The sequence below is a fragment of the Crocodylus porosus genome, unplaced genomic scaffold (genome assembly GCF_001723895.1).
Source record: "Crocodylus porosus isolate Cpor-Errol unplaced genomic scaffold, CroPor_comp1, whole genome shotgun sequence".
Lineage (NCBI taxonomy): Eukaryota > Metazoa > Chordata > Crocodylia > Crocodylidae > Crocodylus > Crocodylus porosus.
Window position 1 is genome coordinate 84,736,501 of NW_017728943.1, and position 14,607 is coordinate 84,751,107.

The following is a 14,607-nucleotide window of genomic DNA, read 5'->3' on the forward strand; positions in this document are numbered from 1 at the left end:
TCATATTTCGTTTGAGGTGGCAGTTGCTAGCTCTTAGGTGCATTTCCACTTTTCTCCATGTTTTTTTTTTTTTTCCTTAGAGCGGAGGCACCTAGTTCTTTGAGGTGCTTTTATAGTTTCAGTATCTTTTCTTTTGTTCTGGTCAGTTATTTTTGGAAGAAATTTAAAAATATTGATGTATGAATTTAAAAAAATAGAAATTAACGCAAACAATTGTTTGCTTTGAGGTGCTTCTCCAAGGTATTTGTTGTCCTTCTCACGTTGTGCCTATATTTTCTTTTCTTTCATCTCTTATTCTGTGTGTTTCAGAGAATTTTATAAAAGTTACCCTATGTAGCTGTAGCTGCCATAAACAGTCTTTTGATCAAGAAATTGAGACTTAACTGAGCCCAACTCCTGTAGAGGTGCAGGAGGCAAGTAGGCCTTATGGCACCTAACTTCAGGTCCTTGGTATTGTTCACTGAGCTGTGAAAACCAGTTCCTTCTGGGAAGAAAACACTGTAGAGCTATTTCCATTTCTTTGTTTGCGTGTCATCGTCTCCCTTTTCACCTCTTCTCTCTCCTTCTTCTCTTTTCTCCTCTTCTACCGCCTTCCCCCCTCTCAAGATCTCAATGAATTTGTGACAAATTGACATTTCCATCTAGGGGAACTTAATCCTCCGCTAGAATAAGGAGACTGACCACCTACATGATCCAGAGTTTGCTGAAATGTACAAATGCATGTGACTGAAATTTGAAAGAAGCATCTTTCTTCCCAGTTTAATTTGTATTTTATTTGGGCATTAGTACCATAAGACTTTGTTAACAAAATGCTTAATAGTCATAGAAAAATACGGCTAGAAGGGGGGGACCATATGACCATGTAAAGTTAACTCCTGCTCAAAGCAGGATCACTTCTATCTAAACTATCCTAGCCCAGGTTACTTGCCTTGAAGACCTTTGAATTACTGGTATACACGTGACCTCACAGAAAACTTTGCATAGGTGCAGGGGCATGGTATTATGGGGTGATTGCTTTTTATAGGAGGCTCTTACTTTTCATTGTTGAAAGTCATCTGTTCTTGTTATTTAAGAACATACTTAGTTCTGCTTATAAAGTACAGCTGCCCTTTTTAAATAAAAAGATGAGGTAGAAGGATATCCTATACATTTACCTTTTTAATACTAGCTACATAATTATGTTAGGGTTGCTGCATTTATGGTAAATAAAGAACTGTTAAAGGACTTGCTGTATTAAGTTGTATTCTATAAGCAACAGGTTAAAGCTTTGACTTCTCTTTTGTTGTTTTTTTCCCAAATTAATGAAAAGTTTGGGTTTTTTCTTTACAATAGATAGCAAATAATAAGGATGCGTTGAGGAAGACTTGGAACCCCAAGTTCACATTGAGAAGCCATTTTGATGGGATACGAGGCCTGGCTTTCCATCCAGTTGAACCAGTTTTAATAACAGCATCTGAGGACCATACATTAAAAATGTGGAATTTGCAAAAAACAGCTCCAGCAAAAAAGTATGACTTTAAAAAATGTATTTTCCTGCTTCTTATTTATTAAAACAACCTAAATAAGCATTTAGAGAGGGAACAAAAATGGGAGGGCATTGGGAACTTGATACAAGTCATTGGAATCAGTCAGTGGAAGTCCTTCCTTTGATTTCAGTATGTGGGGAGTATTCTGTTGTATGGAAAAAATATGGACCATGTGGGAGCTATATGAGATCATTAATCTCTTTTTGTTTTTCTTTTTGAAAATCCTCTGATTCCCATATTTACTCTACTATGAAATACAATTTTTACTAAAATTTACTCTTTACTATAGCAAATCTGAGTACTTTGATTCCATATAGATGCTGTACTAATATCCTAGACAAGTATTATAAAGGTGACCCTTTTATGCATATACACATGTCTCTGCATATATAAATAAAAACAGAGGTGTATGTGATGTCAAACTGTCTGGTGCACTGCTCCTGATGTGCTGCTAGGACTAAATGGGTCTTTCCTGTTGGGAATTTCCAGTGAGAGATGCAGCTACCATAGCCAGGAACAACACCGCTCTCGCTCTCGCTCTCGCTCTCTCTGTCCCTAGAGCACTTGTCCAATACATAGCTTGTGAGCCAAACCAGGGGCTCCAGGACTGTTGCGCATGCAGCGCCTGCTCCAGCCAGTCCTGGACCTGCACTGCACCTGGCATTTGCAGGCTCTTCATGCAGTGCAAGTTCTGGACTGGCTGGAGTAGGTCCCATGTGCAAGACAGTCCCAGAACTCCTTGGGTGGGTGCCATCTGCAGTGTCATCTGGCCAGGGTGGCTACCACATGCATGGTGGCTGCTGCTCTAGCTGGACTGCATCACATGTAGCGCCCATTCCAGCCACTTTGGGATCTGTACTGCACGCAGCATCCAGCTGGACTGGCCATTGAATTGGGCATGCTGGCACAGTTGGGGAGTCCATGACCAGATCTGCCCTTCCAACTGGTTGCATGCCACTCATCCAGATGGGGTATGCTGTACTCCTCCAGTCTTCAGTGGAGAGGGTTCATAGGGAGAGTAACCAGATGATGGAATCTGGAACAATTCTTGGACTGCTATAAATTCACCTGGGGCTTTGGTATAACTAATCTCAGAGTTAGGGGTATAATTACCTCCCACTTTGTTATGCTGGGAAATAATGTGGTATAAAAAAAGTCTGTAGTTCTTTGAAAGCTTTCCCCCCCACCTTTTGTGCACCAACTAGTTTTATTGTTGTGAGGTTGCTCATGACTAGTCATCTTCCATTTGGGGGCTTCTTACAATCTAACGTTTCTAGTATTGAATCTCAAAGAAAAACTATCACCAGAGTTGAGGAAAATTTTCCATAGGAATTTGCAAGAAATTTAAAGTTGTTTTGGCACCTTGTTTCATGTATTTCTAGGAACATTTGTATATAATCAGATGATTGTCAGACTCTTCTGTGATTATTTTTCTTCCTTTTTTCTTTTTCAGGAGCGCTTCACTTGATGTAGAACCTATATATACATTCAGAGCACATAAGTAAGTATTTGACAAAATCATTGTTTAATTCTGAGAAATAAAACACTGTTCAGAGTTGTTCAAGAATTGATTTGTATATATGGAATACGTGGAATGACTAGCCAGTTTTTTATATTTGTATATATATATTTTTTACATATACATACACACACTCTTTTTATATTTCTATAACAATAAAAAATTGGCTACTCATTCCATGTGTTAATATAGCTTCCACATTATCTATTTTTAAATGCTTCTGTGTGCTTGTATCTAGTCTGGCTATTCTTATTCTAGTTGGGGCTTGTTAAAGCTACAGTTTTAAAGAGAAAAACCTTACATGCCCATGGTGTAAATCTAGTTTTGCTCATTGCTGCAGCACAGGATTTGTACTTGAATTAGTTTACAGTATGATGCTGTCCCTGTCAAACCAGACCTCACTTGGTCTGCTGTCTGGTACCATGTAAACCAGTACAGCCTGATACATGGTCAGGTTGTCATCAACTAAACCAGTGCTCCCACCTGAGCTGGGCTGCGTGAAGAGGGTGTGTGGTCACCCAACAGGACTAAAAACAAGACCTGTCAAAAGTGGATGAGCTCCCTGTGAGCCAGTAGCCATCCACACCTGGAGAGATGGGCAGCACCAGGTCACTTTGCTTAAAGAATCACCAATGATGTACTGCATCTAAGGTGCCCCAATGGTTGCAGCAGCCACAGGACTGATTTAACTTGATGAAGCTGTCTGCAGAGAACTAAAATATAAAATCCATTTACATTATTTTCATGAAAGCTATCCTATATATTCAAAAATATAGTTACCCTAGCCTGTGGTCCCTATGATATTATTGTGTAAATAGTTGTAACTGATAACTTGCTTCTGTGGACTTTCTTCCAGTGGTCCAGTGCTCTGTGTGGTCATGAGTAATAATGGGGAGCAGTGTTATAGTGGAGGAACTGATGGTCTCATCCATGGCTGGAATACAACAAACCCAAATATTGATCCTTATGATTCTTATGGTATGTTTTTTGTCAAGCAAAAACCTGAAATTTCTTGTGTCAGTGGCATTGTCAGTTTTTTTTTACATAGCAATGCTTTGTTGGAAATAAAAAGGCAAATGTTGGTTTCAGACACTAAGCAAACTGCTGCTTTAATACTCAACAAAAAGAGTGAAACTTGCCTGTTTTAACAAAACGGGTTTTATCATAACATTTGTGAACATATTTATAGTGAGAAACATACTAGGCCTGTTGTATTCTAACCTTCCCTATCTCTCTGACAGTTTTATGAGACTGCAATAAATTAAAAAAAAATGGACCCTACAGTGAGAGAGCTGTCAGCACTATGTGCAAGTTGCTGTAAATGCCCAAATCAAGAATATTTACTATCCCCTGAAATGTATATTTTAGTTGTTGTGCTTTCAGCTACTTAACTGTGCTTTAATTTTAATATGAACAGATGCAAGAGGCTGTTTGTGCTGCACCTATATGTGACAAAGTTTCATTGTTTCCTGATATCTGGGTGATTTTGCATTTTTAAGCAACTTTTGTAACATTCTGATGTTATATGGGATAGTTTGAAAGTTTTTTTTAATCAAAGCTCATGTTTTAACTGTTTTCTTTAATATTTCAGTTGCCCCCTTCTGAAGCATAACTGCAAATTCATTTTCCATTAGAAAATTGGAAATTGAATATAAGATGCCCTGGTGAAGTCTGGACACTAGTATACTACAAAAAGGGAGACTCTTCCAGTGATAGACCCAGCCAGGGCCTGTGGTGTTAATATTTTGTATGTGTACTAATGTGTAACTTACTTTGATTTCTTTTATTTTGAAACTTGTTTCGTATGACATTTTGTTCACAGATCCTTCCGTTCTAAGAGGTGCTTTTGTAGGCCACACAGATGCAGTATGGGGGTTGGTTTATAGTGGAGCGCACCAGCGTTTGCTGTCCTGTTCAGCAGATGGCACCATACGTTTATGGAAAGCTGCAGAAATTGCTCCAGCTCTTAATATATTCAATGATAATCAAGGTACAGAATAATTTCCTGTTTTAAAGCTTATGGTATCACTGTTCAAGCTGTCCTAATTTCTCTTCTTAAATAAAAGTGTTTCTATTCTATTTTCATAGGTTTATTACTGTGAATATTTTTCATGCAGAAAAATGTGGGTCATTCCTCAGCTAGAGCTTCCAGTCCCAATAGATTTCTACTTTTCAGGAAAAAGCATTAGTAGAATAGGGCCAAGGATTAAAAAAATACTTCCAGAAGCCATTGAAATCCATAAGAATCCTGTATTTTCAGCATCTCTGAAATGCAGGCCACTCACCTAAATGCTTTAATAAAGATCTAAGTATACCCCTAAAATTGAAACTTTAGATTGTCATGATTTCTATATTCAGGCATGTGGAATAAAGCAGGCTATTTGCTTTAGTATATGTTGTTTTACTGATCATGGCATATACTAGTCTGAAAGCTTTTGTAATTGAATTACTGAAAATTTAATAACATGCAAGTTAGTAGTTTGGACTTAAATAACTACATTTTTCATTGTCAGGCTTGGAGGAATGGGAGAAAATAGGAGCCACTACTTAGAGAAAGGGGAACTTTACTCATGCTAAACAGGCCATGTACAGGCATTTATTTGTTTCTACCAGGGGAATTACTGCTCTTCAGATGGGAACTAGAGCATACCAGCATTCATTCAGTTTTTTCCATAGGAAATGCACCTGGTTTGGGGGAGAGGTCTTTGCTCAATGAGTAATATCTTGCTGGCATGAGAGTGTTGTGCAAGCCTGTACATTTCCCCACAGCTACACTCCTTCCAGGTTAGGAGGAGTGAGTGGCAGGAGAAACACTTCCCAGGCCAGTCTGGATAAGGCATGTGGGGAGCAGATGACTTGTGAGACCAGGAGGAGTTGGGTGGCTGGGGAATGTTCCCTGCATATCCTGCAGACTGAGAACTCCCTGATCTGGCAATTAAAGCTCCATTCAAGAAATGATTTCCTTCCTTATTGAATGGACTTCAGACTACAAATAGATCCACCCCAGCTAAAATCCAGTTAAGCGTATCTTAGCAAAGAATGTTTTATGAGGCCATAGATCTGCCAAATAAGGTGAGTGACCAAGTTGGACAGTAGGCTTGGATTTTGGCACCTTAGTCTCTCTCAATATAATAAAAACCCTGTATAAACCAATTGAATACTAATGGGGTGACCAAATTCAGATAATGATATGATGATGATGATAAATACAGAAGCCTGCCAGGTTTCCAGTTACTTTTCAAATAATAGTGAAAAGTGTGTATTTTTGGACCGCATTAGGAACTCTTTTTTTCATATTAATGAACATTTTTAAGCTAAATTGTAAGCTATTTTTTTTGCCTTTGCCATTGTGTAATAATCTAGTTATGACATTATTCTTGTCTCTAGAAATGGGAATCCCTTCATCAGTGGACCTTGTAAGCAGTGACCCAAGCCTCATGGTAGCATCATTTAACAGTGGACACACTAGCATTTTTAATATGGAGACACGACAACAAATTCTGACATTGGAATCCAGCATAGATACCAGTATGTATCCAAAAGGAATAGAAGCTTTCTCCAAAGAGGGGATGATACTGAATTTACCAAATAGGCAGATATATCATGTTGGGTTATAGAAGGGAAATGCACTTGTTGAATTTCAGAAACAATAATAACTTATTTTTAATCCGCTGGACTTCCTTCCTGCAGGGCTTCAGCAACAGCAGAATGAATCACTTGCCTCTCTTTGGGGAGAAGAACTGCATCTTTAGAATTTTTGATAACTAACTTTATTGGACAACTTTTAGAGGATTGTAATGATAGTAAATATTTAATACAAAGGATTCAGATGAGGAAAATCCATAATAAAACCCAAATCTCAGAAAAATAGAATGGGAGTTTTTCCTCATGGATATTTTGTCTAGGCCCATGCTCAAGACTGGGATCAGCTCTGTCTAAACTGGTGTTTTGCTACCCAAAAGTAGGTCCCAAGAATATATGAAAGAGTCACAAAGAAACTTAAATGGATCAACCAACTTTAAAAATGGATTCTCATTTAAAGGAGAAAAATGTGGGAAACCCCACATTTTCCCTTGCAGGTTGGCAGAGCTCCTTTTTGCCCCAGAGCTCCCTTTTTCAGTACAGTACTCCAAGTGATGCCTTACCAGGTACTGAATGGAGTGGAAGAGCCACTTCCTTTGACTTGCAGGTGATGCTTCTGTTGGGTTTTTTGTAACAATAGCACACTGCTGAGTCATATTCAGATTGAGGTCCCTTACAACCTCCAGTTCCTTTTCAGCAGAGCTGCAGCCAGCCCTGTAGTTTCCCAGACTACATTTGATTGCTCTGTTCTAAATACAGGACTCTGCTCTGCTCCTCTTCGTATGTCTCTTTGCATTTCTTGTGAAATTCAGTCCTTATTGAATTTCATTCATTTAATTTTGCTCCAGTTTATCAACATACTTTTTGAATCGTGACCTATTCTCCAAAGAGTCTGCATCTTCATCCATCTTACTGTTATCTGCAAATTTGCTAACTGCAGTCCCATTCCCCAAATCATTAATGAAGATATCTGACAATACCAAAGCTAGGACAGAACTCTACAATCCTACTGGACACCTACTCTCAACTTTGAGCTATTGATAACTACGTGAGCATGATGATCCAACCAGTTTTGTATCCACCTCACAGTATTTGCATCTAGACTGTATTTTCTTAGCTTGTTAATTAGTGTCCTGAGAGAAAATGTTAAAAACCTTGCAAAAAGCTTGGTTGCCTTGTTATCCTCCAGGTGCTTAGAAATAGATTCTTTAATGACGTGCTCCATAATCTTTGCAAGTATTGAGGTTAGAGTGACTGGTCTGTAATTTCCTGGTTCTTCCTCCCACCCCCTTTTTTTCTTAAAAAAAAAAAAAAGAAAAAAAAAAGAAAAAAAGAAAAAGTTATGTATACACTTGCCCAGGGTCTCACCTGACTTCCATGAGTTCTCAAAGAGAATAGCCTGTGGCTCTGCGAAAACATCAGCAAATTTTGTTTGCTTCTGCTGACTTAAACATCCAGCGTCTATGCATTTTCTAACTTGTTTTTTCCCTATCCTATGCTGATGATCCCCTCTCCTATTCTTGCTTCCCCCTATGTTTAGTCATCTGATAGGTGACCTTATTTGTTAAGACTGAATTAAAAAATGCATTAAATGATATGGAGAAGAACCTTTTCTACAGCATTCATGATTAGAGTGCCCTTTTCATCCAGGAAGGGGTATTCCTAGCACTTTCCTTGATTTTTGTTACTTCTAATATACTTGTAGAATGATTTCTTTTTTGGTAGTCTTTTACATTCCTTACTACCCAAATTTCATTTTGTGCCTTGCCCTTCCTGACCTTCTTGCATGCTCTTATTCAGTGGTGTAACTAAGCAGGAGGAGTGACTGGGGCACCAGCCTTGGTGCAAATTTAGCGGGGGTGCAAAAAATAGCACTTCTGCTGCTGTTTCACCAATTGGCAGCCTAATTCACTGTCCCATTTGGCACACCACCCAGGGTGCAAAATTGCCGAGTTATGCCTCTGCTTCTATTCATCCCTTGTAGTCTGGTCAAGTTTCTGCTTTTCAGTAAAGTTCTTTTTTAAGTTTTAACTCACTGAAATTTCCTGTTTAGCCAAGCCAGTCCCTTGCTGCACTTCCTGTTCTTTGTATTGATAGCTTGCTTTTGCATCCTTTAAGAGCAGTTCTCTTGGACTCCTTTTCCTGTTTCACTTGACACTCAGAGGTTCCTACCTGCCAGTTTCCCAAGTCTGTTAAAGTCTGCCTTTTCTGGAATCTGGTCATCTTATTTTGCTGCTCTCCTGCCTTCCTTAGCTTACCATACTGAAATCTGTCACTTGGTAGTCACTGTCACCTACCTTGTCTTATACCTTCAGATTCTCAGTCAGTTCCTCCCTATTTGTGAGCAGCAGATTGAGAAGAGCTCCCTCCCCACCCCTCCTTAGTTGACTTCTCCATCAATACCAAAAAGTTTTCTGACACACTCCTTAACTAAACTTGCTAGACTGCATGTATGCTGCTTTGTTGCCCTCCTAGCAAACGTCAGAGTAATTAAAATCCCCCATTAGCATCAGGTCCTGCAGTTTGTGTCTTTAAAATATTAACTGAAAAAAAACCTTCCTCTTGTTGGGTGGTTTATAGCAGACCCCTACCATGACATCACCCTTGCTATTCTCACCTCTTACTTTACCCATAGATTTCAGGAGACTTACCTCCCATTTTTTGCTGTACTTCAGAACAAGTGTTTGTCTCCTATATAAAAGCAACCACTCCCTCCTTTCCTCTGCCTATCCCTCCTGAACAAGCTGTAACTGTCCATGATGGTATTGCAGTCATAGGAACCACCCTACCAAGTGTGTTCTACCAAATGGCATCATACTTCTGTGATTATACTAGGATTTCTGGTCCTTGCAATTCCCCTTCTCACAATTGTATGTGAATGTTGAAGAGGACTAGCCAGTTCCCTTGTTGCTTTTCTTCTGACGTTTAAGTCACTCCAAGTCGTGCAATTTCAAATGAAATCTCTAATCTTTATTTTTACTAGTCTACTAACCTGGGGAAAAGATACAGTTACTATATTAAAATGAGTTATAAGATTCTCTATTATAATCTTATAGGCTTGTTTCACTTTTATGCAGACTTCCTGTGGTTGGTTGGGTTTATTTTTTGGATTTATTTTGCTATATGGACATAACACTGAACATGTGGAAAGAAGCTCATCTACCTAATTAAGTATCCAGTCTCTAACAGTGATCAGTCTCAGGAAGTTGTAAGAATTTTGGAGTTGGCAGATTACTTCTAGTAACTGGAGACTTGGTTTGAATATTGAAGCATAATATTTAATATATTTCCCCAAAATTTATTGTTAATAAGGGTTTTTGGTTGTAGCTGTGTTGGTCTAAGGGCATAGGCAGGCAAGGTTCTTTGGGTAAATGTGATATCTTTTATTAGACCAACTGAGTAGTTGGAAAAAGCTGAAAAGTTGGTCAAAAAAAAGATATTGCATCTACCCAAAGAACCTTGCCTGCCTGTTGTTTATTAAAACAGTTTTGGATATTTTTCATAGGAGCATATATGCCCAGTGACCTTTATTCCTCCCCTTCGCTACTTTCTTGTTTTCACAGACTTACTGCATACTCTGTGAACAGTTATTTCCTTTTATTTATTTTTGAATTCGTCACTTTTTTGTTTCATCAAATGTTTCCTTACTTCCCTGTTATGAGTAGTTTGAGGAGAGAAAGAAAGAGAGCAGAAGCCCTAATCTACCCTCTTTGTCTTTTTTTACCTTTTTTCTCCTTCCTACCTATTTATATTTTCACTACATCCTCATACACTTTGAGCTCCTCTCATTCCTGTTTCCTGATCTCCAGCTGTTTCCTTTTTCACTGACACCCTCTTTTCTACCTTGTATTCTATCACTGTAATGTCCCCCTGTAGCCTTCCCCCCCGTTCTCTCCCCCCCGCTTTACCTTTTTTCTTTGTAATTTCTACCTATTTCCAATTTCACTGTCATCCTGCCACACTTAGCTAGTCACAGAACAGCAGAGACTCCCTATTCCTGAAGAGGGCCAACTGTGCCCAAAAGCTTGTTAAGAACTTTTTTGCAACTATTCAGTTGGTCTAATAAAAGATACCACATCTGCTCAAAGGACGTTGCTTTAAAAAACAAAAACAACCAAAAACATATATATAACTTTGTCTCTACTACGTCACTTCTTTTTTTTATTGTAAACAATCCTGGTAGCTTTAATTTGTCTGCATATGAGAATTATCCATGTCTTCCCTCATTCATGTTGCCTTTTTTCTGAATCTGCCCTACTTTGCACTGTTTTTTAAGATAGTGACCAGTGTTGCTTAGGGCATTTCACTCAAGTCAGCACCACAGTATGAAAAGTCAGTATAATTAGCATTTATTTCCATAAGGATTAGAAAAAAATCTGATTTGTAAATAGAAAGTATTGCTTTTTTTTTTTCCATTGGAGGATTTTGTCAAAATGGTATTCAGACTGTTCTTCCTACAGTTGTAGGAAAGTAGGGCTGGAAGGGAACTCATGAGCTCATCTAGTCTAACCCCATACTCAGAGAGGATGATCCCCCGACTAAGACAATTGCAGCCAAGCAACTGTCTAACCTGCTCTTCAAAATTGACAAGGATGGAGATTCCACAGTTTCTCTAGGTAACCACCCACATGGTTAGAAGTTCTTTTTAAACTCCAACCTAAATTTCCGCTGCTGCAGTTTGAGGTCATTGCTCTTAGTCCTGTCTCTTTCAACCACAGAAAGTCTATATCTGTCTCTTATTATCACCCTTCAGATATTTATTAACCTATTGTACCCAGAGAAATTATAGTGGAGTATGGTAGAACTTCACTGTATAAACTCAGTGCTTTTTTTTTTTTTATATTAAAATTTTGATATCATGGAACAAGTCATAGGTTACATTTAGATTTGATATGTAAAACCGTGTAATTTGCACCACAATTCCAGAATTCTAGTTTACCAGAGGATGCAAAACTGGGCTCCTGACCTATTGGGTATAACTCTCTGTGCTTCACCAGAAGTAGCAAGGTTACCACTGGAGGCCTATGTAGCCTAGCATAGCATAGTCGCGTTGCTGCCATATTTCATCTCAGTGTTGAGTGAGTTTCAGTAGACTATGAAATGTTTTAAATGTCATCTGCCTACACTTTGCTTATTGATTTATCCTTCCTAAAACTACTTTTGACAAAGTGTGTTTCCAAATATCTTCCATTTTTAATCACTTAAAAAAACCCCCCAAAAAGCGCCCCACTGCCAAATAATGTTTTTTCTGCATCTCAGTTAATAGTATTATAAGGGGCAAGATATAGAATAGTTAATCCTAGACTTGTTTCACATATTTTAAATATTTGCCATGGTCAGAAGAGGAAGCAGTACTATTAGAAGGTCAGAAATTCCTTTTCTCCAGTGAATTTGAGCCCCATGTGTCAAAAGATCATGAACATTTATAGTATATATGGAATAGGATAACTGTATATGTTTCTAAAAACTTACTACCTATAATGTTGATTTTCCTGAGGCCTGCATGATTTGTCTTACGTTACCAAGGAACTATGGTTTTACAAGCAGAAAGATGTGAAGAAAAATTAATTCAAATATTGAAAACACTTCTGGGGGGGGTTTTGGTAAAATGTGTGGCAGGCAAGTGTGCCTGTTAATGTGTGTTACAGTACAAACATTTTATTCCCTTACATTTGGGATAATCAACATAATTTACCTCGTGACTTTCCTGTTCTTAAGTTATTCTGCTATTCAAAACTGTTCCTGTAAAACTTGCATACAGTAGCATGTGTGTGCACTTGCTTAATTATAGAATATGTGTGTGGCCTAAATTTTCAAAAGGGATTAATGGTTTAGGGTTCTTAATGTGGGATATTGCCTTAATTTTTCAGAGGATGGATTTTCAACTTTCTGAAAACAAGCATCTCCTAAGATGGTGTCTCAAGTTTTTGGCATCCAAATCTCTAGCCATTTTTGAAAACGTGGGCTTCACTTTATCTACATGCATAGGCCATACAATATATAAATGAACATGTGGGCAAGTATTCATGTAAGGCAGTGTATATCTAACTTGCAAAGTACTTGCCTCTCTCATCCTAAATGATTCTTAATACAAATGTAATTATGAGTTGAGAGGCTGTCCCTTTATAGAAGTGGGAGATTTAACTTCTGCATAGAACTAACTAAACTTTTTAGTAGAATTTCAAAGGAGTTAATGACCTGTATATGTTTACCATGCATTTTTTTAAATTAGCAGCTAATTCTTCCTGCCAGATAAACAGAGTCATCAGCCATCCAACTCTTCCTATCAGTATCACTGCCCATGAAGACCGGCACATCAAATTCTATGACAACAATACGGGTGTGTATCTTTCTCCAGCTACTAGCTCTAGTGGTTACATAAACCAAAGATTAAACAAAAATTCATTCTAACTGGTGCCTTTCATCTTCTCTGGAGGAGGCATCAAGGACTTAATGACTTCTGCCACAGGACTGTCTCACTTTTGGAGCCCATAGATAGGCTATCCACTTGGAACATTCAGAGGAAGTGTTAGAAAACTTTTAACTGCTGTTTTGTACCTTCTTGGTTTTAAATGGCTCAAACAATAGTGATTTTCCCTCCCCCCCTCCCCGAAACTCCCTATTTCATTTGTGGCACTGTTAGTCTGGTGCTCCATTCTTGGGAAACATTACCTCACACTTCTCTAAAATGTTCACTTGCTTGTTTTATCTACCTTCTAGCTGCACATCATTGAATCATTGTAGGCAGTGACTGGCAGTCTGGGCACCTCTTTAGTACTGCTGGGCTGTTAGTGGAAGCACAGCTCTCTTGTGAAGTACCATTAATATTGCTTCTGACTTGATGCATTTCTTCAGCAGTGTTTGTGACAAAGGGAAACTACCCATCTTTTTTTCCAAGAGCAACTGCACTGATTTTTATTTTAACTGGGAACTATATAGAGATTTATTATAACATGTATAGAGTGCAATATTTATGGTGATGATTTAAAACATTATAACCTAGAATTTTAATGAGGTGCTGTCTAGTGGAATGGCAGAGTTGCATGAGCCTGGCTGCCATTACACAACAATCCATAGCTGAAGAGCTGAGTTGCAAACTATTTGGTATGCCCACTGCAGATTTTACAGTAAAACAACCATCACCTGTGCCCATGTAGGGGGAGAAAGAGGGATCTGAGGAGCAAAGCTGGCCAAAAAGAGGAAAACAAAACCTGTTTCATAAAGTATATTTGGATATTAGAGTTAGTGTTTTACCCCCTACTCTTCCTGTTTTCTTTTATTACTTCTGTTATTTTTCTAATAGAAGAACATGTTCTTTAGGAAAAGATATGATGTTGCTGCTGCAATAGCAATAAGCAATAAAGGCAATACAGTAGCAGAGCTGGCTGAGTTTTGGGGCAACATGGATTGCCTGAAACACACACCCTGTCATGACTTATTGTTGTGTAACTGGCCTCTGAATCTGTTAGAAAGTAGAAATATATACATCCTGTATGGCTACAGCATAAGCTGTCTTACAGCAAGTAGTATTTTGCAACAGTGGGCTAACACAGTTCTTGACATCAGTATTGTTGACCTCCTAGGAAGGTCAGCAATATAAAATGACTTTTTATATAAACAAATTCAGCCAGGCACAGACAGGATTTTATTTTAATAGCTTATGTGACAGGACTTAGAATAAGTAAGAGATCATAATCAAAACGTTCTTTTTCTTTAGATTCAGTGGAGTCATACAAAATATTAAATTGCCAAGTTTAACTGAATTATGAAAATAGGAAAAATAACATGGAATCTTTTTTTCATTCAAAGGAAAACTGATCCATTCTATGGTAGCCCACCTAGATGCAGTCACAAGTTTAGCTGTTGATCCAAATGGCTTGTATTTGATGTCTGGCAGTAAGTATCTCACGTGTCAGTTTCTTCCTTTTATCATAATAACTTTGATGTTCAGTTCAATTACAAAAAAAATTTTCCCCTCTC

At 38.2% G+C, this 14,607-nt stretch overlaps 1 protein-coding gene across 3 annotated transcripts in view; it reads left to right on the top strand.

Annotated features, from left to right (window-relative positions):
- STRN (striatin) overlaps positions 1–14,607 on the top strand; it is a 74,912-nt gene that overhangs the window by 50,729 nt on the left and 9,576 nt on the right. For 2 of the 3 annotated variants that reach the window (XM_019549735.1, XM_019549737.1), the window contains 7 exons: positions 1,333–1,508; positions 2,980–3,027; positions 3,902–4,023; positions 4,868–5,035; positions 6,433–6,573; positions 12,860–12,967; positions 14,437–14,523. In XM_019549735.1, coding sequence (XP_019405280.1) covers positions 1,333–1,508; positions 2,980–3,027; positions 3,902–4,023; positions 4,868–5,035; positions 6,433–6,573; positions 12,860–12,967; positions 14,437–14,523 — 850 coding nt within the window. The remainder of the gene's footprint in view (positions 1–1,332; positions 1,509–2,979; positions 3,028–3,901; positions 4,024–4,867; positions 5,036–6,432; positions 6,574–12,859; positions 12,968–14,436; positions 14,524–14,607) is intronic. The other variant, XM_019549736.1, reaches the window with a different exon arrangement.